At 44.8% G+C, this 21,775-nt stretch overlaps 1 protein-coding gene across 1 annotated transcript in view; it reads left to right on the top strand.

The window, feature by feature from the left end:
• tnpo3 (transportin 3) overlaps positions 1-21,358 on the top strand; it is a 78,440-nt gene extending 57,082 nt beyond the window's left edge. The window contains exons 16-23 of the mRNA XM_068059376.1: positions 991-1,131; positions 6,900-7,016; positions 8,814-8,908; positions 10,852-11,008; positions 12,384-12,551; positions 14,494-14,606; positions 18,337-18,435; positions 20,559-21,358. Coding sequence (XP_067915477.1) covers positions 991-1,131; positions 6,900-7,016; positions 8,814-8,908; positions 10,852-11,008; positions 12,384-12,551; positions 14,494-14,606; positions 18,337-18,397 — 852 coding nt within the window. The 3' untranslated portion in view covers positions 18,398-18,435; positions 20,559-21,358. The remainder of the gene's footprint in view (positions 1-990; positions 1,132-6,899; positions 7,017-8,813; positions 8,909-10,851; positions 11,009-12,383; positions 12,552-14,493; positions 14,607-18,336; positions 18,436-20,558) is intronic.
• The last annotated feature ends 417 nt before the right edge of the window (positions 21,359-21,775 follow it).

The raw sequence follows: 21,775 nt of genomic DNA, 5'->3' as shown, positions 1-21,775 counted from the left end.
TAGTCCTGTTTTGAGGGTCCCATGCACGTGGACATTCACAATCCAGTTCCTAATGGGCATTCACCTACTGCATGGAAGTGCCTCCAACTCAGCACTAATGTGCAACCTTAAAGGTTAGAGAATGAGGTGGAGCAGTCCAGGAATAATTGTGCTTTATATTTAGTCCACGCTCCATCAGAATTGGGAGTGTTTGACCATGGCACCAGGTGTCCAGAATGAAAAGTGTTCTGTTGCTCAGCCCGAACATTCCTTGCCTCAGTGAGCATGAAGTTCCCATACAAGAAGCTGATTTGAACAGTCATGCTTCAATGCTATGAATGAAAAATAGTGAAATGGAAAATGTGCTAGGCTGCTTCAGAATCGAAAGTAAAATAAACAAAGTAACAGAAGTGCAGCGTGGGTCAATCAGCATGAGAACAAAGGAACAATGTTTTAAGCAGGGATCTCTGGTGCTGATTAACCCACAGGGCACTTCCACGTTCTTGGTTTTCCATGGCTCACTTGCTAGCACTTCTGCGCCTAAGTCAGAAAGTTGTGGATTCAAGTCCCCCTCCAGAGACTTGAGCACAAACATCTAGTCTGACACTCCAGTGCAGTACAGAGGGAGTCGATGGTCCCGGTCTTTCGGATGCAATTCAAACAAGGCCCCATCTGTCCTCTCAGTTGGACGTAAAACATCCCATGGCATTATTTTGGAGATTAGCAGGGGAGTCATTGCTGTTGTCCCTCAATCAATATCACTAAACAAGCAGATTATCTGGTCATCCTAACATTACTGTTTGTGGGAACTTGTGTGCTAATTGGCTCCTGCGCATCCGACATTACTGCAGTGACTACACTCAAAAGAAAGTACTTCACTGGCTGCAAAGTGCTTTGGGGTGTCCTGAGGTCATGAAAGGCACTATGCAAATGCAAGTTTTTTTTTCTCACTTTCTTTATTTGTTCTCTAAATGCAGTTTATTTCCCCCCCCCCCCCCTGTTTTTTTTTAGATCTGGCCTGTCTTATCCGAAACCTTGAATAAGCACCAAGCAGACAATCGAATCGTGGAGCGCTGCTGTCGGTGTTTACGTTTTGCTGTCCGTTGTGTGGGGAAAGGGTCAGCTGCATTACTTCAGCCCCTGGTCACCCAGGTAGGTTGTTCTGTGGACCCTGCCAGCTGGTGGGAGTGGAGGAAGGAGAATTTTAAAAATAGATCTGCTCATGATCATAAGCAAATTTCTTTGCAAGGTAATGGACCAGTGGAATAAGATACCAGGGAAGAACCTTCGAAGTGGGCAATATAGAGGGAGATATTTGAATGTGTTTCTGAGCAGAGTGAGGGAAAAAGTGAGAAGGCGTTTTGAAGGTTATGATTCATTTGAATGGGTAGGTGGGGTTGTTTAGTCAAATGATGGGATGGACTTGTTGGGCCTGATCTGTTTTTTCCCCCCCCCCCCCCCCCCCATTACTTAACAAATATGTAATGCAAGGATTTTTAATGGAGTTGCAGGATTCCCTCTGATACAGCAGTTTCAATTATTAACCTCCTCAACTGAGACTGAAGTCTCTTTCCTACATTTTCTTCCCTGTTTGCCATCTGAGGGCCATGGGGTGATCCGCTCCCAGTCCTCCAGAAGTTCTCTCACTCAAATAGGCAATAGGATATTGGTGACTCTCTTCTCCCTCTCTCAATGGCATAACTGGAATTGGTTAGTGTCTTGTGGAGAATTGATTGTAAATCTGTACCCCTCCTGCTTGAGGGAGGATTGTTGCTCAGCGTTCCCTCAGTCCTGCCCTGTAATGTTGATCCAAATTATTTCTTCAAGCTCTAGAGTAGGGCTTCAGTCAGAGAGGGAATTGGTACCACCTGAGTCAAGTTGACACATCACAGGTATGAAGGTCGATCCTCACAACTTCTTTCACAAAGAAAGCGTCAGTTAAGAGGTCATAAATGAGACTCCTCTGCAGATTCCTCGGAGATCTGTCACTGACCACGTCAGCATTGTATCATGCTGTTTTGATGCTGCCCTTTAAAGGTAGAATCATGTTGCAGTACAAGGATTGAAAGAGAAATCTGTCTCGGGAAATTACACCTTTTGGACCCGAGTGAGGTGCTTCAGTTCCATTAATTTCCTTCCTGTGGTAAGGCATCATACCTCTGTCATTCCCTCCTCACAGTCCAGCAAATTGGCAGCTCACCCATTGTGTTTCAGCTGTGAGCATCAGCTGTGTTCTGTCCTCTTGGGGGATGTGGTTGTTCCATTTACTGCTTCAAAGCAGTGATGTAGTATTGCCCCCTCTGATTCTTCTTTAGGCCCCTTGTCAAAAATAGGGACTGCACCTGAAATGAGAGGGATCCCTCTGCAATTAACTGTACACTTCAACACCTTCCCCACTCTGCCGGAAGATGGATTATGGTCCGACTCATGACAATGGGTGTCTTGCATGGCTTGTGTGTGTCAAATCCACAGGGAATTTAGAACGTGATAGCTGCTAGTGTACTGGGGTGCTCCCGCTAGTATACTGCCGTGTCCCAACTACGTTGAGGGTAACCTTCACTGTGGTCCTTGGTCCTTCACTTTGGTTCAACAATAAATAACAGACACACACTCTGATGGTGAACCTTGAGGATATGATGCTCTTGCCATATTTTATGCCCACCACCAGAGGGTGGTATTGTGTAATGTATAATACTCCTGCTGTTAGGTTTATGTCTGGTGAATTGCCATGCAATATTTATGCCTTCAGATTGAGGTATTGTGCAGTGCTTCATACTCTAGCAGTGTCTGATTGCTGCCAGCAGTGTAAGCACTGAATGCAGTTGAACAGTGGCTGCACTATGGATTTGTAAAGTAGTGTTGGGGGAGTAGTAGGAGCAATGTTCTGTCTAAGTTACATCCCCGCACAGCAATGTGAAATGGACTGCACATTGCAACAAGCAGGTTGCACACAACTAATGTTTCCTTTAAGTTTGCACATGCGCGGCAATCTTAGGGCTGCACGGTGCAACAAACAGGCCGCGCACAACTAAGAAAATAGAGGGATCATTGATTAGGCGCCTGATCTAGAATCAGACCATTGATCAAAAACACGAGGCTAAAAATTGGTTTGCTTTGTGTTTTGGGCATGGGTGTCACATTTTCGACCTGCCCCCGTCAGTTCCAGTGGAGGTGGACAGCATACAAATTTGGCACTGTCACCATCATTTACATGATGAGGTTGGGATGAGCGGCTCCCACACTGCTGGCTGCCTGGCACTCAGCAGGGGGTCGAACAACATTGTGCCTACCATGCAGCCTCCTATCACTGTCAAGGAGCATGGAGGAGTCCGGCAGAGAACATTGTTCAGAGCTTGCCCTTTCTACTGCCTCTGCTCCGTTGTCCTGTCATGCTGCAGACCCAGAGGCACAGCAACTGCTGCTCCCTTACCAATTGAAGCCTTTGGGTAGTCAGGTCACTGTCAAAATGCAGCAACACTCCCTGCCTAATCCACAAATTCACCAGAACACCCCAACAACACTCCACAGTACTTCTTAAAAACTTAGTAATAGTAGAAATTCTTAAAAATCACCTTACCTGCAAGTTGGGCACCTAACCCTTTAAGTAATGTTTGTGCTGGACCCCTCTTGTGGCTGAACGCCAGATCCTTGTTGAGTGGGGATGTGCAGGTTCATGCATTCACCTGCATGGTCCAAATTTGGACAGTGGTGTCATTGGCCAGTAGGGATATGTGACAACAGGATAGCTCCAGTTCAGCTGCATCCATCACAGACAGGGATTGCCCATGTAGCAGCCTTCTTGAGCTGTCGTGCCAGAAGTGACTGCTAGTGCAGGTGCGCAGCTGCAACACCGCCGCCCCCCCCCCCCCCCCCGCCCCCACCACCGATGGCCATCAGCAGGCAGTGCTACTGAGAAGAAATTTGCACCCACAGACCTGCTCATTTTTCACAGAGTTAAGTCAAGGGCTAAAAGCAGTGTTCCCCTCTCAACTGACACCACCAAAATAGATTAACTGGAGATTCAGCTTGTTGCTGATTATGGGATAATAGTTGATGTGTTTGCCTCCATTAGTCACTGCACTTCAAGGTAGTTAATCATTTGCAAAGCAGTTTGTGGAATTTGAGATGTTGGAGTGATGAACGTAAATACGAGTCTTCTTTGGTTGAATGGAACTTGATCTGTCAGCACAGCAGTGGCAAAATTAAAATGCATTCTTGTATACTATGATGTGATTTTTGGCTTATTTCTTGATGTATTTTATTCATTAATTGGGGATTGGGATGCAAGGGCCCCAAGTATTCTTAATCAGACTGGGACTAGATTGGAAGTGAGCGATATTGCATCTTTGTGAACCCACACTGGGTTCCAACGTGATAGTCAACCAGCTGAATTGACTGTGTGAGAAAGGAGCCACAGAGCTCCTACTGTATTGTGTTTGGTACTGTAGACCACCTTGAGAAGGCTGCCTGCATGTAATGGATGCAGCTGAACTAACTAACTTGAATTTTTGAGGAAGTAACGAGGAGGATTGATGAGGGTAGTGCAGTGGATGTTGTCTACTTGGATTTTAGTAAGGCATTTGACAAGGTCCCACATGGCAGACTGGTCAGAAAAATAAAAGCCTGTGTGATACAGGGGAATATGGCGAGTTGGATCCAAAATTGGCTCATTGACAGGAAACAAAGGGTAATGGTCGATGGATGTTTTTGTGAATGGAAAACGGTTTCCAGTGGTGTTCCACAGGGCTCAGTGTTGGGTCCCTTGCTGTTTGTGGTATATATTAATGATTTGGACTTCATTGTAGGAGGCATGATTGGGAAATTTGCAGATGACACAAAACTTGGCCGTGTAGTTGATAGTGAAGAGGATAGCTGTGGACTCCAGAAAGATATCAATGGTTTGGCTGAGTGGGCGGAAAAGTGGCAAATGGAATTTAATCTGGAGAAGTATGAGGTAATGCATTTGGGGAGGGCAAACAAAGCGAGTGAATACACAATAAACGGGAGGATATTGAGAGTGGTAGAGGAAGTGAGAGACCTTGGAGTGCATGTCCACAGGTCCCTGAAGGTGGCAGGATAGGTAGATAAAGTGAAGAAGGCATATGGAATGCTTTCCTTTATTGGCCGAGGTATAGAATACAAAAGCAGGGATGTAATGCTGGAACTGTATAAAATGCTGGTTAGGCCACAGCTGGAGTATTGTGTACAGTTCTGGTCACCGCATTATAGGAAGGACATAATTGCTCTGGAGAGAGTATAGAGGAGATTTACAAGAATGTTTACAGGACTTGAAAATTGTAGCTGTGAGGAAAGATTGAATCGTTTAGGGTTGCTTTCCTTAGAACCGAGGAAGCTGAGGGGTGACTTAATTGAGGTGTACAAAATTATGAGGGGCCTAGATAGAGTAGACAGGAAGGACCTGTTTCCCCTAGTGGAGAGGTCAATTACCAGGGGGCACCGATTTAAGGTGATTGGTAGAAGGATTAGAGGGGACATGAGGAAAACCTTTTTCACCCAGAGGATGGTGGGTGTCTGGAATTCGCTGCCAGGAACGGTGGTGGAGACAGAAACCCTCAACTCATTCAAAAGGTACCTGGACCTGCACCTGAAGTGCTGTAACCTGTAAGGCTACGGACCAGGTGCTGCAAGGTGGGATTAGAATGGGCGGCGCAGACATGATGAGCTCAATGGCCTCTTTCTGTGCCATAACATTTCTGTGGTTTCTACCACATCAGCCCCTGTGCGGTGCTCAGAAGCTCACAGGACAGTTGCAAATGAGGACGTTCATGTGGTCTGTGTTAGCTCAATCACCTGGAAAGATCCTACACCTGGACTTCTCCCACCACCCTGTACCATCATGTCACAGCATCTGTTTATTTTTAACATTATTCCTTGGGATGCGGGCATTGCAGGTAAGGTTGGCATTTATTGCTCATCCCTAGTTCTCCTGAATTGAGCGTCTTGCTAGACCACTTCAGAGGGCAGTTGAGGGCCAATCACATTGGTGTGGGACTGACATTGCATGTAATTTAGATTGGATATGCACGGCAAGTTTCCATCCCTGAAGGGCACTCGAGAACCAGTTGGAGTTTTCCAAAAATCCGATAGCTTCATGGTCACTTTTCCTTATCAGGATATCAGCTTTTTATTTCCCAATTTTTATTTTCAAAGCTGTATTCAAATTTTCGAACTGCTAAATTGGGTTTGAACTTACGTTCTCTGGATTATTAATCTAGACCTCTGGATACTAGCTCAGTACCATAACCACTACACTATTGTTGCAGGACTTTTCTCTCCATTTCCCTATCATAAAGGCTGCATAATGAGTACATTAGTGTTTGTGTGAAAAATGTCCTGACAACAGTCCTGAATATGCTCGGGTTTGACCTGTATCCCTAGTTTCTACATTTATCTTGCTATGCTGATTTATAAACCCCTGTAAAGTCACCTCTCAGCTGCTGCCTTTCAAAGCTGAAGAGCTCAAGTTTCTTCAGTCTTTCCTCAAAACTTGGAGCCTCCGACATCAGATCAGCCACATGGTTCTTCTGTTCTATTAAAGAATAATGAAAATAAAACTTTGAAAGAGAAGAGTGGCTCCTATCCTTTATGGGCTCTGTCATGGTGGGAAGCTGTAGTAGTGGGTGGTTTGGTCCTTGTCAAGGATTTTAAAATTCTGTATACTTATTTAAGTGATTTGTGTTTTTTTTTTAAATACAAAAACTCACCATCAGAAATTTGAGTGAGAAATCGTTTAAGTTTGACTCTGGCCTGGTAGTGGACGATAGCTGAAGGGTATCTCTATGAAGAAAGTGGGGAAGTTCTGTTGTTACTCATTACTTGGGGATGTACACGGCTAGTGTGGGGGGTGCAATGTTTGTTGTTGTCCCTCTTATGATCTCCTGTTTCTCCTCCCCATGTAGATGGTGAACGTGTATCGCGTGCACCCACATTCCTGCTTCCTCTATCTCGGCAGTATCCTTGTTGATGAGTATGGAATGGAAGAAGGCTGCCGACAAGGACTCCTGGACATGGTGCAGGTAAGTTATGGCAGCCCAATGCCACGAGGGACCTCCACTCAGTGCTAAAGGAATTGGCTGTAGTGGGGTTTGCGATCTCCTTCAACTGCAGGCTTGGACAGTGGGCTGAGACTCTCTGTTTGGTCCTTTCCTGAAGCCAGGGAATGGGGGATGCAGGGGTGATGGTAAATCAATGAGAGAACTGTGCACTTAGCTGCACTTTTTGCGCATTCCCGATTTCTATCGTCCCACCATAGGCGGCCGTGCCTTTGGCTGTCTAGGCTCTAAACTCTGGAATTGCTCCCTGCTCCCATTCCCCCCAAACCTCTCTACTCCTCTCTCCTTTAAAGCACTCCTTAAAACATAGCTCTTCAATCAAGCTTTTGGACACACCCTAATATCTGCTTCAGTGACTCAGTGTTGATTTTTGTTTGATAACACTCCTATGAAGCACCTTGGGATGTTTTATTACTTTAAAGGCACTATATAAATGCAGGTTTTTACCAGAGTGAAAAGTCTCAAGGGAAGTATTGAAAGGTGAGCTCTGGCTTGGCCACAGGGGTTGGTGTTGAGGCTTTTGAAGGTGGGAAGTGGGTTCCAGAGAATCAAAGTTCATCACAATCTCCTGATCAGACTTAGGACCACAGAATGGTGAAACTACTCAACACACACTCGTGTCCCTTCTGCAGCCTTTCAAAACCAAACTCAGTGTCACCTTATCACAAGTTCCTGATTGACCCACACCCTCTACTCCTCAACCCCAGTGGTGTCCTGCACTATGAGCTTTTACCCTTCGCATCGACTCTTCTCAGTATAAAAAAATGCCCTCAGTATAAAGTATCTCACGTGTAATTCACCACAACTGAATGAATGACTAACTGTGCTATGTTTAGACAATACTCCATCTTCACCTTCTGGATGTTGGAGGTTACCCTGTCCCCGACGTTGGGGCATCTACATTGGTTTTGTGTTTTGCTCTCCTTATTTAAGGAAGTATGTGGATGCGTTGGAGGCGGTTCAGAGGAGATTGATACCTGGAATGAACGGGTTGTCTTATGAGGAAAAGTTGAATAAACTGGGCTTGTTTTCAGTGGAGTTTAGAAGAGTGAGGGGAGACTCGATTGAAGTTTAGAAGATCCTGAACAGGATGGATGTGGAAAGGATGTTTCCTCTTGTGGGTGAGTCCAGAACTAGGGGCACTGTTTGAAAATTAGGGGTCGCTCTTTTAGTACAGAGACGAGGAGAAATTTTTTCTGAGGGTTGTGCGACTTTGGAACTCTCTGCCTCAGAAGGTGGTGGAGGCGGGGTCATTGAATAATTTTAAGGCGGGGTAGATAGATTCTTGTTAGGCAAGGGAATCAAAGATTATTGGGGGTAGATGAGTGTGTGGAATTCGAGATGCAAACAGATCAGCCATGATCTTATTAAATGGCAGAGCAGGCTCAATGGGCTGAATGGCCTACTTCTCCTAATTCATATGGACGTCTGGTATATTTGGATTTAGCATCACTGAACTAGAAAATCACTGTTTAGGGATTCCAGCTGGGATGTGTGTGTCGGGGGGAAAACAGGATTAGACTCTGCTGTGATTCCCTCCACAGTCAAATAGCCTGCTGACATTCAACAAATAAGCTTATAGGTGCGGTATTAGGCTGGGTGGGACTATTAGGATAATGCTCCCATGGCATCTCAAAGGAGACAGATAGATGACATAAATGGCAGCAGTGGGCCATCCTGCCCTGGTTAATGGCAGCGGTGAGCCATCTTTATCCACTTGGCCAGCAGACATGTGCCTTTTAATCTTGACTTTCTTTGCAGGCCTTGTGTATGCCAACATTTCAGCTGCTGGAACAACCAAACGGCCTTCGGGATCATCCAGACACGGTGGATGATCTTTTCCGCCTAGCAACCAGGTAAGTTGAGGGCTTTGTGCAGTGTTCTCTTGTCTGGAAGGGGTTGCTGTGGAGTTTACTTGCAACAGTTGCCCATTTGTGACATTTGCATGTCTCACATTGGCTGAATCTCCCGAACACTGACTCTTTTCTGGAAAGGAGTCTCTGTCACTTCATCAGCTGCCTCTTATTCTGCTTCGGCATCAAACCCATGTTCCCTGTTGCTTGAACCAAAACTGAAATCCAAACCAATTTAGGAGTCAGATGTGGGTGGGGTCTGGAACATTCCTCTCTGACCGTTTACTTGATTGATCATCCAGTGCAAAGATTTACCCGGACATTGCATGTGCAGACTGGCAGTGATAGCCGTGCTTGCTCTGTGTCTTCGCTTCTGTGTCTCTTGGAGAATCTTACAGTGCAGGAGGAGGCCATTTGGCCCATCATGCCTGTGCCAGCTCTTGAAAGAGCTATCTAATTAAACCCACTCCCCTGCTCCTTCCCCATAGCCTTGCAAATGTTTCTTTTTTTAAGTATATAAAATTCCCTTTTGAAAGTTACTATTGAATCTGCTTCCATGATCCTTTCAGACAGTGCATACCAGATCATATTGACTCACTGTGTTTAAAATAAAAAATCTAATCTCCCCTTTGTCTTTTTGCCACATAGTAGATATGCTAAAAGCTTGATGTGCCAATTAACTGCATCAATCCATTCCTAACCAGACATTTATCCATTTTCTGATGAAAGATCACAAACCTGAAACGTTAACTTTGCTTCTTTCTCCACAGATGCTGCCAGACCTGCTGAGTATTTCCAGCACTTTTTGTTTTTATTTCAGATTTCCAGCATCTGCAGTATTTTGCTTTTATTTATCCAGCTCTTTGTTTTGAAGATTAGAAGGATTATTGCATACTGACTTTGTTCCTGTTCTGCTGAGACTGTGGAAATTTAATCTCTGGAATGCTTGGTTGCAGACATGATTAATGGAGGTCTAAGTGTAGGTGGATATTGTAGAGTTTCACTCCATTATCTATGAACTTAGGGACATTTGGCAAAACCTTCCCTCCAGAGCTGCTGCACACTAATAAAATGTTTTTTTTTGCAATGACAGAGATATTTTTCTGTGGGCATTTGAACACTATCAGCATATCCTTCTATTTATTTTTCCTTCATATGTTTAACTTCCCCTTAAATGCACCTTTGCTATTCATCTCAACTGCTCTTTGTGCTAGCAAGGGCGGCGCAGTGGTTAGCACCGCAGCCTCACAGCTCCAGCGACCCGGGTTCAATTCTGGGTACTGCCTGTGTGGAGTTTGCAAGTTCTCCCTGTGTCTGCGTGGGTTTTCTCCGGGTGCTCCGGTTTCCTTCCACATGCCAAAGACTTGCAGGGTGATAGGTTAATTGGCTATTATAAATTGCCTCTAGTATAGGTATGTGGTAGGGAAATATAGGGACAGGTGGGGATGTGGTAGGAATATGGAATTAGTGTAGGATTAATATAAATGGGTGGTTGATGGTCGGCACAGACTCGGTGGGCCGAAGGGCCTGTTTCAGTGCTGTATCTCTAAACTAAACTAAACAAGTTCCACATTCTAACCACAGTCTGAGCAAAGAAATTTCTCCTGTATTCTTTATAGGATTTATTAGTGACTATTTATATTTGATGCCTTCTAGTTTTGGTTAGTCCAACAAGTGGAAAAATCTTTCCTACATTTACCCTATTCAGCCCTTTTATACTCTTTAAGATCTCTGAACAGGTCACCTCTCAGTCGTCTTTTCTCTAGAGAAAAGAGCCCCAGCATGTTCAGACTTTCCTGATCATTATAACTGTTCAGTTCTGTTACCGTCCATGTAAATATTTTTTACACCTTCTCCAATGCCTCTATATTCTTTTTGTAATATGGAAACCAGAAGTGTACTTCCTCTTCAAGTATTTATGGGATTTCCTATTTTCCCCTGTGCAGGTTTATTCAGCGGAGCCCGACCACACTCCTGCAGAGTCAGATCATCATTCACATCCTGAACTGCGCCATCGCAGCAGTCATCCTCGATCACCGGGATGCCAACTGCAGTATCATGAAGTTCTTGCGGGATCTTATCCACACAGGGGTTGCCAAAGATGTAAGTTTGTACCAATACTGAGCCCAGAGCTCACAAAGAGTGCAGATGCCTGAAACTGGATACAGCTGCCAGGTGGCAGTGCTCTCACTTAGACTCGGAAGGTTTCAGGTTTAAGCCCCTCTCCAAAGTTTCAACATGCAATCTGGGTTGGTGCAGCGAGGGAGAGCTGCACTGTCTGAGGTGCGGTCCCTTTGCATGAGCACAACTCTGTGTCTGTCTGTTTGGGTGAATGTTAAAGGTCCTGCAGCACTATTTGAACACGTTCAAGAGAGTTATCCCAATGTCCTGGCCAACACTACCAATGGCCATTCATCGTGGGATCTCATGAAAAATGGCTGCTTGCTTGTGTCTACTGCATACACTCTTGCTCTAAGTAAAACTTTAGTTTCGAACATTTGAGTCACCAAACTTTCACCATGATGGTTTCATTATATTTTAGGTTTTAGAAAATAACTTCCCTTTTAATTACTCAGTCCAGTAATTCAGTGTCATTACAATCCAGCTTGTGTCTATACTTCAATGTAATTCTTGTTTGAGAAACTGTCCAAAATGTTCTGATGAAAGGCCATCGCCTGTTTCTCTCGACAGATACTGTCAGACCTGCTGAGTATTTCCAGAACTTTGTTTTTATTTCAGATTTCCAACATTCGCTGTATTTTGCTTTTATTCCTCTAAAATGTTTGCCAGTTTTGACAATATGCTGTATATACCTCCACTGCATGTGCAGATCTCATTTGCCCATGCACTGGAGGTATATGTATGCGTATCCTTAGACCCACATAGAGTGTATATTCTTACTGTCACATTACTATCACATTTTTAAGAGGCATCTGGACAGGTACTTGAATGAGCAAGGCATAGAGGGATATGGAATTAATGCAGGCTGGTGGGATTAGTATAGATAGGCATTATGGTCGGCATGGACGCAGTGGGCCGAAGGGCCTGTTTCTATTCTGTATGACTCTGACTACTAAGCTCAAAATAAGGATGACTGCCCTATCCTGTACTCAAACTAATTCTTCCCCAAAACTGTGAGACCTCTTGTCTCCAGTCTGCAACTAATCTTTGCGATCTTTAAGCTCTTAAAAGCCAACATTGGTGTCACAGTCTAAATCGTACAAAACTAAAGCTTGGCGTCATGCTCTGTAGACTTTGAAAGCCCAAGCTTGGTGTCAACCTCAACACTGATTCCCGACTTGTCTCACATTCTCTCTTGCCTTGCTTGCTGTTCTGCAATGTAGAACTTGGGGCCTGTGAATAGTTTTCTCAGTTTATCAAAGGGTTTTTCAGTACTGTGCACAGTTGCATGCCAACCTCTATGCTGGCTAAAGGGCCTGAGCAAAAAAGTAGTAATAATTGGATCTTGTTTCCATAGCATGAGGATGACTTTGAACTGCGGAAAGAGCTGATCAAGCAGGTGATGGCCCAACACGGTCAGCAACTGGTCAACCAACTCCTCCAGGCTGTGTGCTTCTGCCTTCCCCCATACACCTTGCCGGATCTAGCGGAGGTTATATGGGAAATCATGCAAATCGACAGAGCGGTAAGATCATAATAAACAGCTGGAGGCTTTATCTTGTTAATCAAGATAGATGGAAGGGTGTAGGGTACGTTGTGTTAGCAAAAGGTGCTCCTGCTCCGATGGTGTGGCGTTTTCTAATTGCACTTACTAATCTTCCTGTGACCACCGAGTAAGATTCCTCAGTCACAGAATCTTGCGGCACAGAATGAGGCCATTTAGCCCATTGTGCCCGTGCCGGTCTTTGAAAGATCAATCCATTTAGTCCCACTCCCTTGCTCTTTCCACATAACCCTGTAAATCTATCTTTCTTTCTTCAAGTACTTTCCAATTCCCTTTTTGCAAGTTATTATTGAATCTGCTTCTACTGCTCTTTCAGGTGGTACAATTCAGATCATAACAAATCACTACTTACAAAAAAAAAAATTCTCATTCCTCCCCCCCCCCCCACTACCCCAACCCGGGTTCTTTTGATGATTACCTTAAATCTGTGTCCTCTGGTTACTGACCCTTCTGCCAGTAGAAACAGTTTCACCCTATCAAAACCCTTCATGATTTTGAACATCTCTTTTTTTAAAAAAAAAAAGTCTCTCCATAGCCTTCTCTGCTTTAGGAGAACAATCCCAGCTTCTAGTCTCTCCACATAACTGAAGTCATTGCTGAATTGGGGCAATTTTGCACAATCGGCCTGCCCCTATCGGGCAGCTCATATGCTCGGGTAGAACCCGTACGTCCTTCCCACAGAGGGAACTTGCATCTCGCCATCTGGGAAATTCCAGAGCTGAAAGGCCAGTCAGGCTTTGAACATAAAACACACATTTTGACAGCTGGCTCAGTCGGGCTTTTTCCCATTTCCAGCGATGCAATGATGGTGCAGCTCTGTGGTAATTACACTCAGAGAGCACCCGCTGTACGTGGTGCAGCAAAACTGGGAATTCATATGTCTGGTTTATTTCACAGAATTAACTAACCTGAGTGTAAAATTTTCAATTTTGTGGGGCCTTAAGATTTTAAATTTCACATTGTACTCACAGCTCCAGCCACCTGGGTTCAGTTCTGGGTACTGCCTGTGCGGAGTTTGCAAGTTCTCCCTGTGACTGCGTGGGTTTCCGCCGGGTGCTCCGGTTTCCTCCCACAGCCAAAGACTTGCAGGTTGATAAGTAAATTGGCCATTGTAAATTGCCCCTAGTGTAGGTAGGTGGTAGGAGAATGGTGGGGATGTGGTAGGGAATATGGGATTAATGTAGGATTAGTATAAATGGGTGGTTGTTGGTCGGCACAGACTCGGTGGGCCGAAGGGCCTGTTGCAGTGCTGTATCTCTAAATAAAATAAATACACAGTAGTGGGAAACACACTGGCAGAATGAAAGGCTGATCACTGCATTGTACGCAGTAGTACAATGCAGTGCTCAGCCTTCCAGTCTGCCAGTGTGTTTCCCAGGTTTGCAAACACTTGAATCAGGGGTGTATATGTAAGTCTGTGTGTGTGCGCGCAAATGTAATGCTGGTGCTATGCCTCACCTCTGTCCCCCGAGCTCTATAGCAAGTTACCCGATGCCCTTAGTTAAACTGCGTTCCTGTTATCTGTAAGAAAAAGTGTGTGCGTGAGAGTGTGTTCATGCATGTTTGTATCTGAATGAGTGAGCACACTGTGTGTGTGTGTGTGTGTGTGTGTGTGTGTGTGTGTGTGTGTGTGTGTGTGTGTGAGACAAGAATCTGTCTACACTTCTCCTTCCTCTTCACCTTGTACATACAAGAAGGATTCAGTGAGGTGCTGCTTGTCTGTTTTAAGAATCTGATATTTATCAAATTATAACAAGCCAGGAAGACCCATCTCTGAAATGTAGACATGGTGTTAATCACAAAACAAACTCTCTCTCTCCCCAGTTACCCCCTAAACACTAGTGCTTTTTCATTGTGCTTTCTAAAAATCTTTGGATGTTTCTCTGCTCTTGTCCCCCTCCAGACCTTTTGCAGATGGTTGGAAGCTTCACTCAAGTCATTACCTAAAGAGACAGCAGGGGGTGCTATCACAGTGACACACAAGCAGCTGACTGACTTCCACAAGCAAGTCACCAGGTGAGAGCTGCTCAGTGGCCTTGCAAAGCCAGCCGTGCCCTAATACGTTCACTGTGTAATTTTGGGAAGATGGGAGATGCTAGCATTGGGGAATTGACACCTAGGGTCTGCAGCCAGCACTCTCTGGGACTGGTGAGATTACCTCACTATTGGTCTTTTTAATACATCTGGTACAATAAAATGGTGGAGTGGCACTCAGATTGTGGCTCACTTCCAGAGCCTTCCAATCAATGCCTAACTAGTTTCCACAAAATGGGAGGGAAAAGAGAGACTGGTTACAGGGGAGGAAAACTTTCAGTGAATTAGCAATCAGTGACATGCTCAGACCTGTACAAGGGCTGACTGTTTGCAGGTAGAAGTCAATCATGAAGTCTCCCCATAGGATAAAGTGCTGGCAGTGAGCAAGTTCTGACTCGAATCGTACGATATGGTCTCGACCAGTCATTGAGCTCACTCACTTGCGAGTCAGGAATGGCTCGAACTAAAACCTGTGCCTCTTGAGCCCTGAGTGCTCTGAAACTTCTTTGCATGTTGCTCAACTCTGAATAGTAGAGAGTTGTTTGAAAAGGTTGAGATTTTACTGCTGTTAACAGTTTAAGCAAACTGACTGGGGTAGATGAGTCAGCAATTGTTCATGCTTTTCCGCAATCTGATTTTTGGATCCAGCATTGCACCGAAGCTGGATTGTACTGTCACCCAAGCTGGCCAGGGGGCAAGAGTAGGGATCCTGGCTGAATTTATATTTTGCCTCTTTCTCCAACAATGTCAGGGGTGATTGACCACTACTGCTTAGGAAAGAGGCGATTAAACTTGTGACACACTACTGCCTCACCCAGAAACATGGCAGTGTGATAATTTCAGAACTTTACAAATTTCATCTTGAATCTGTGGTTCTTTCTGTTTGCCAGTCAGCAAGAGTTTTTAGTAACTCTCTGGGTTTTGAGTGTAACTTCAGTTGTGTAAATTTGTGATTGAATTAGTTGAAACATGACTTGCCTCATTTGATATTTATCCACTTGCCACATTAAACAGAGCAAGATGCCACCTTTTGCATAGCAGGCTTTCTTGCAGAAAGCTTTTATTTCTTTTAAAGCAAAACTCACTACTGAAAAGGAAATGTCAATCAGATTGTCCTTTTAAATAAACAGTACAAAAGGCTCTCTGGATGGCCAAGTGGTTGGACACACTGGCCCAGGTTCATTGAGCCACGGAGCCCCAAGGTTTGATCCTTGGTCTGCATGCAGTTAGCAAACAGTCCGAGCAGGCCGCAGTTAGCCAGGGTTCCTGATCGCTGTCCAGTGACCCGCTGCTGGATAGTGCATGTGTGTGCAGACAGGGTTGGGTTCAGTTCCCACAGATCCACTGTCTCTCTCACTTGAAGAGTAACTGCAAGGTGTTCTAAAAACCGCAACTCCTAGCAAAATTCAAAAGCGAAAGAAAAGGAGATTGGAGTGGGGAGACAAAAGCTTTGAAAAGAACATGTTTGTCCATCTTTGATTCTTGTATATGTCGTTAAATAAAATAAATTAAATAATTAAGCCCATGGAATAGAAGGAACAGTAGTAGCATGGATGTGAAATTGGCTGAATGACAGGAAGTAGAGTAGTGATGAATGGTTGTTTTTTTGGATAGGAGGAAGATATATAGTGGGGTGGTACCCCAGTGTTAGGACACCTGTTTTTTCTTGAGATATATATATATATATATATATATATATTAATGACATTAATGACTTCGATTTGGGTGCACAATTTCAAAATTTGTAGATGACACAAATCTTGGAAGTATTGTGAACTGAGGAGGAGGATAGTGATGGACTTCGAGGACATGGACAGGCTGGTGTAACAGGCAGACACATGGGAGATGAAATTTGATGCAGAGAAGTGTGAAGTGATTCATTTTGGTAGGAAGAATAAGGAGAGGCAATATAAAATAAAGGGTACAATTCTAAAGTGGGTGCAGGAGCAGAAGGTCCTGGGGTGTATGTGCACAAATCATTGAAGGTGGCGAGGCAGGTTGAGAAAGCAGTTAATAAAGCATAGGGGATCCTGGGCTGTACAAGTAGGGGCCTAGAGTACTAAAGCAAGGAAGTTATGATAAACCTGTATAAAACACTGGTTTGGCCTCACCTGGAGTATTGTGTCCAGTTCTGGGCATCACACTTTAGGAAGGATGTGAAGGCATTAGAAAGGATGTAGAAAAGATTCATGAGAATGGTTCTAGGGATGAAGAACTTCTAGATTGGAGAAGCTGGGTCTCTTCTCCTCGGAGAAGAGAAGATAATGAGCGGATTTGATAGAGGTGTTCAAAATCATGAGGGGTCTGGACAGAGAGAGAGAAACTATTCCCATTGGCAGAATGGCTGAGAACCAGGGAATACTGATTTAATGTGATTGGCAAAAGAGCCACCGGCGAGGAAGGACTTTTTTACGCAGCGAGTGGTTAGGATCTGGAACGCACTGCTTGAGAGTGTGGTGAAGGCAGACTCAATCAAGGCCTTCAAAAGAGAATTGGATAATTATCTGAAGAGAAAAATGTTGCAGGGCTAGGGGGAAAAGGCAGGGGAGTGGGATTAGGTGAGTTGCTCTTGCAGAGAGCCAGCATGGGCACTCCGGGCCATCTGGCCTCCTGTGCTGTAACCAAAGAACAGTACAGCACAGGAACAGGCCATTCGGCCTTCCAAGCCTGCGCCGATCTTGATGCCTCCCTAAACTAAAACATTCTGCACTTCCGGGGACTGTATCCCTCTATTCCCTTCCTATTCATGTATTTGTCAAGTTGCCTCTTAAACGTCGCTATCGTACCTGCTTCCACCACCTCCCCCGGCAGCAAGTTCCAGGCACTCACCACCCTCTGTGTAAAGAACTTGCCTCGCACATCCCCTCTAAACTTTGCCCCTCTCACCTTAAACCTATGTCCCCTAGTAACTGACTCTTCCATCCTGGGAAAAAGCTTCTGACTATCAACTGTGTCCATGCCACTCATAACTTTGTAAACCTCTATCGTGTTGCCCCTACACCTCCATCGTTCCAGTGAAAACAATCCGAGTTTATCCAACCTCTCCTCATATCTAATGCCCTCCAGACCAGGCAACATCCTGGTAAACCTCTTCTGTACCCTCTATAATTCTATAAATTCTATAACCATTCTATAATTCTATAAATGCAGCAATCTCCTTAGGCAGAAGGTTCGTCTGCAAGAAGCAGTTGATTCCAACTGTGCAGAGGTGAGTTCACCTCAGTAGAGACTCAGTTCACCTGAAAAGACTGTCAGCAGTTGTGGTTCCTGGCATTTGCCTTTATTGGCTGTTCTTTAGGTCAGAGCATCGTCATCTTTGAACCTTCATACAAGTTCCTCTCTCTGTTACAGAGTTAATGTTTTATTTTGTGTTTTTCTCTGGTATCCTAACAGTCCCTGAGGCACCATGTGATTGTGTGTCCATTCATTGTGTGAGCCCAGATAAAAGGAGTGTTATTTTAACCCAGGACTCCGTGTTAATTTAAATTGGGGCTCTGTGCTCGTAGTTTATCTAGATCAGTGTTAGTAAACCTGGTGCTCTGTGCAAATAGTTTATATAGATCAGTGTTAATTTAACCCATTGCTCCATGTTATTTTAACTCAGCACTGTGTGCTAGATGTCTCTGTAGATGTAGTAACCTAACTCAGTGCTCCATGTTATTTTAACCTAGTGCTCTGTTGCTTTTTAATGTGTGTCTTTTACCTGTTGCAGTGCTGATGAATGTAAGAAGGTTTGCTGGGCTTTGAGAGACTTCACACGCCTCTTCCGATAGCTGTGTGCACAAATCCATGACTTGCATCTGTCTCCCAGGTAAGAGCTGTCCCTGTATCTGTAAAATGCAACTGTAGGTAGCCTTGGAATCAGCCAGTGGGAGTAATGCCCCTTGCATGAGGAACCAGGAAGGAGTGCCTCAGGAACATCAGGCCTTTTTACCTTGTTTCAGGTCAGTCTTGTTATAATTTTCTAATGTGCACCTCCCGTACCCACTCCCTCCCCACAGAAATGAACCCTTCAGTGAAGTTTAATCTCTGAGTGTGCTATATAGAGCAATGGATGTATGGGATCCTTAATATCCGTCCTAGGTGAGCTGGGTTGTGTTGGGATTATGGACTGTGTCCCTCCCTGTTTGCTGCCCTCCCACTTATTTAAGAAGAAACTTATAGCTGTCTTTCTGTCTCCCTCCTTAAACAGTTGAAAGTATCACATACTGTCCTCACTTGTATGCGATTTCCAATCGGGATTCACTGGGTAGCTAGGACTGGCAGCATTGGCTGATGTTTCCCTTCAGAACTTGTCAGCACCGAGACATATTGTAGCATCCCAGTTAACATCCCATCCGGGATCTGCCAACTCAGCAGAGACTGCTGGAACCTGGGACCTTGCAGACTCTCTCTCAGCCATCGGGCCAATTTCAGAGTCTTTGTTCTGAGGCACCTTCCCTCCTTGGTCTCCTCTTGACACAACCTTTGATATTAGCCCAGAGACCTTCTCCTCAGCTGCCTGTATTGTCACTGTGAAACTGCCAACTGTGATTGTCCCCTTGCCTAGAGAGGAACTCTGTCAGATTGAATGAATTTTATACATAGTTTCAGCATCAGGCATTCCCAGGCTAAGTTGCTGACTAAAGCGCTCTCTAGTCTATTCTAACCTTTAGAGGAGCACCAGTTTTCCCATTTCGCACATCAGCTATCCTGAGTACCATCAGAAATATATTGTCAACAGTCCTCCTGTGATTTCACCAGAGTATCTCCCCTCATTTTCTCTAGTGCCATCCTACAAAATATTCACTCGCTGGGAGAGGACCCACTCCAGCCATGATTTTATATTGGAGGAAATATTTCAACATCTTGCCGCAACTGAAACCTACCTCACCACTGGTGCTCCCTTCTTCCTAGCCTGAGCCGCCGTCCTCCCACCCCGAGCCTCCCCATGAAGTGCCTGAGAAAGCAACATTAGATACCAAGCTACATAAGGCAACACTGGGGCAGATGACCAAAAGCCTGGTCAAAGATTTGGGTTTTGAGGAGCGTCTTATTGGAGGAAAGACAGAGGTGTTTAGGGAAGGAATTCCAGAGCTTAGCGCCTCAGCAGCTGAAGGCACGGCCATCAATGCTGGAGGAGTTAAGATAGGGGATGTTCAAGAATTCGCTGAGCGCAGATATCTGAGGGTTTAAAGGCTGGAAGAGATTACAGAGATTAGGAGGGCAAGGCCATGGAGAGGTTTGAAAATAAGGATGAGAATTTTAAAATTGAAATGTTACTTAACTGGGAGCCACTGTAGTAGGTCACCAAGCACAGGAGTGATCGGTGAATGGGACTTGGTGCGAGTAAGGACACAGGAAGTAGAGTTTTGGATAATCTCAAGTTTATGGAGGGTAGAATGTTGGAGGCCGGTCAGGAGTGCGTTGGAATAGTCAGGTCTAAAGGTAAGGTAACAAAGGTGTGGGTGAGGGTTTCAGCAACAAATGAGCTGAGGCATGGGGGAAGTCGGGTGATGTTACAGTTGTGGAAATAGGCAGTCTTAGCGATGGTGTGGGTATGTGTTCGGAAGCTCATCTCAGTCAAATATGACCCAAGATTGTGAATAGTCTCGTGTAGCCTCATAGTTGCCAGGGAAAGGGATGGAGTTGGTAGCTAGGGAATGGAGTTTGTAACAGGGACAGAAAATAATGGCTTCAGTCCTACCAATGTTTGATGGGAGGAAATTTCCTTTCATCCAGTACTGAATGACAGGAAAGCAGTCTGATAATTTAATAACATTGGAGGAGTGGAGAGATATGGTGGCGAGGTAGAGCTGGGTGTCATCAGCGTACATGTGAAAACTAATGCTGTGATTTTGGATTCAATGTATTTTCGTCAATTCTATTCAGCGTACTTTTTTTCTAAATTCTTTTGTAAGCTCCTGCTAAAATTGTTGTTTGCTCTTTCCACAGAGGACTGTGTCTCAAAAAAAAAGACCGGAAATGCAAATCAAAATAAAACCCAAAATGCCATGGCCGAGTCCCAGTGAGAACAAACGGGGCACGCAATCACAAACAGAGGTCTGTAGCCTGGGAGAGAAGTGCCAAACGCCCTACTGCATAACGCCACATGGGTGCAGCTTCCCTGGCATTGTGCATCAGGGCATGCAAGAGGGTGGGGGAGGTCCAGGATTTTATGTCCCCCTCCCAGCGTCAAGATGGCTTCAGCAGGGGATCGACAGCACGATCGAACAGCTGCCAAAATGACTGATGGCAGAATATCAGTTGCCTTGAGCTTGTATGTAAAAGGAGGATCTGGAATAAACCAGCTTTTAATCAGCCAGAGTTCCTTCAGGGAGGAGTTTGTTTTGTTTTTGGGGGTGGTGGGTGGGAATGGGGTGGGCTCAGGGGAAATTATTGTGCACAGCACAAGAGACTTTCTTAATTTTTAAAATGAAAATCATATTTAATGTTCATGATTAATGAACAAAGAACAGAATGGACTGGGTATCCTCAGCTGTGTCACAACTTTAAAAAAAAATCTAGGAAGAGTGTTGATTTAAAAAAAAAAACAAAAAATGTCCAGAATTCCTAAAATGGAGCCATGGATCTCTGGGACGTGGAGTTGTGGATCTGAGCCCGACCTTTAGTGAGGAGGAGGAGGAGGTGGTGGTGGAAGAGTTTTGCCCGCATTGGTTGTGAAGATTTTGATTGAGACAGAGTAACGGGTCAGGAAAAAAAGAGCGAGTGAAGGGGTGGGTGGGCTGGCGGGCAGCGGCTGTTTACAGCAGCATACAAGGAAAGCGCTGTCGAGCTGGGTGGGAGGGACAGGAGTCCCAGGGGATGGGGTGGGACGGCAGGAGGGATGAGGGTGTGCAAGTGCTGTTCCGTCTGGTGTTGTAGCCATCTCGAGAACAATTAAAAAAAAATGAATAATAATAAATGTGTATATGGCTGTTTGTATAGTGGAAGTTCAGATAACAACACCTTACATAGAATCTATAGCTCAGAAACAGGCCATTCAGCCTAACTGGTCTGTGCTGGTGTTTATGCTCCACACAAACCTCCTCCCACTATCCGTATATCCTTCTATTTCTTTCTCATGTACTTATCTAGCTTTCCCTTACATGCATCTATAATGTTTGCCTCAACTACTCCATGTGGTAACGAGTTCCACATTCTCACCACTC

The sequence above is a fragment of the Heterodontus francisci genome, chromosome 27, assembly GCF_036365525.1.
Source record: "Heterodontus francisci isolate sHetFra1 chromosome 27, sHetFra1.hap1, whole genome shotgun sequence".
Classification (NCBI taxonomy): Eukaryota; Metazoa; Chordata; class Chondrichthyes; order Heterodontiformes; family Heterodontidae; genus Heterodontus; species Heterodontus francisci.
This window is presented reverse-complemented; position numbering and strand designations above follow the sequence as displayed.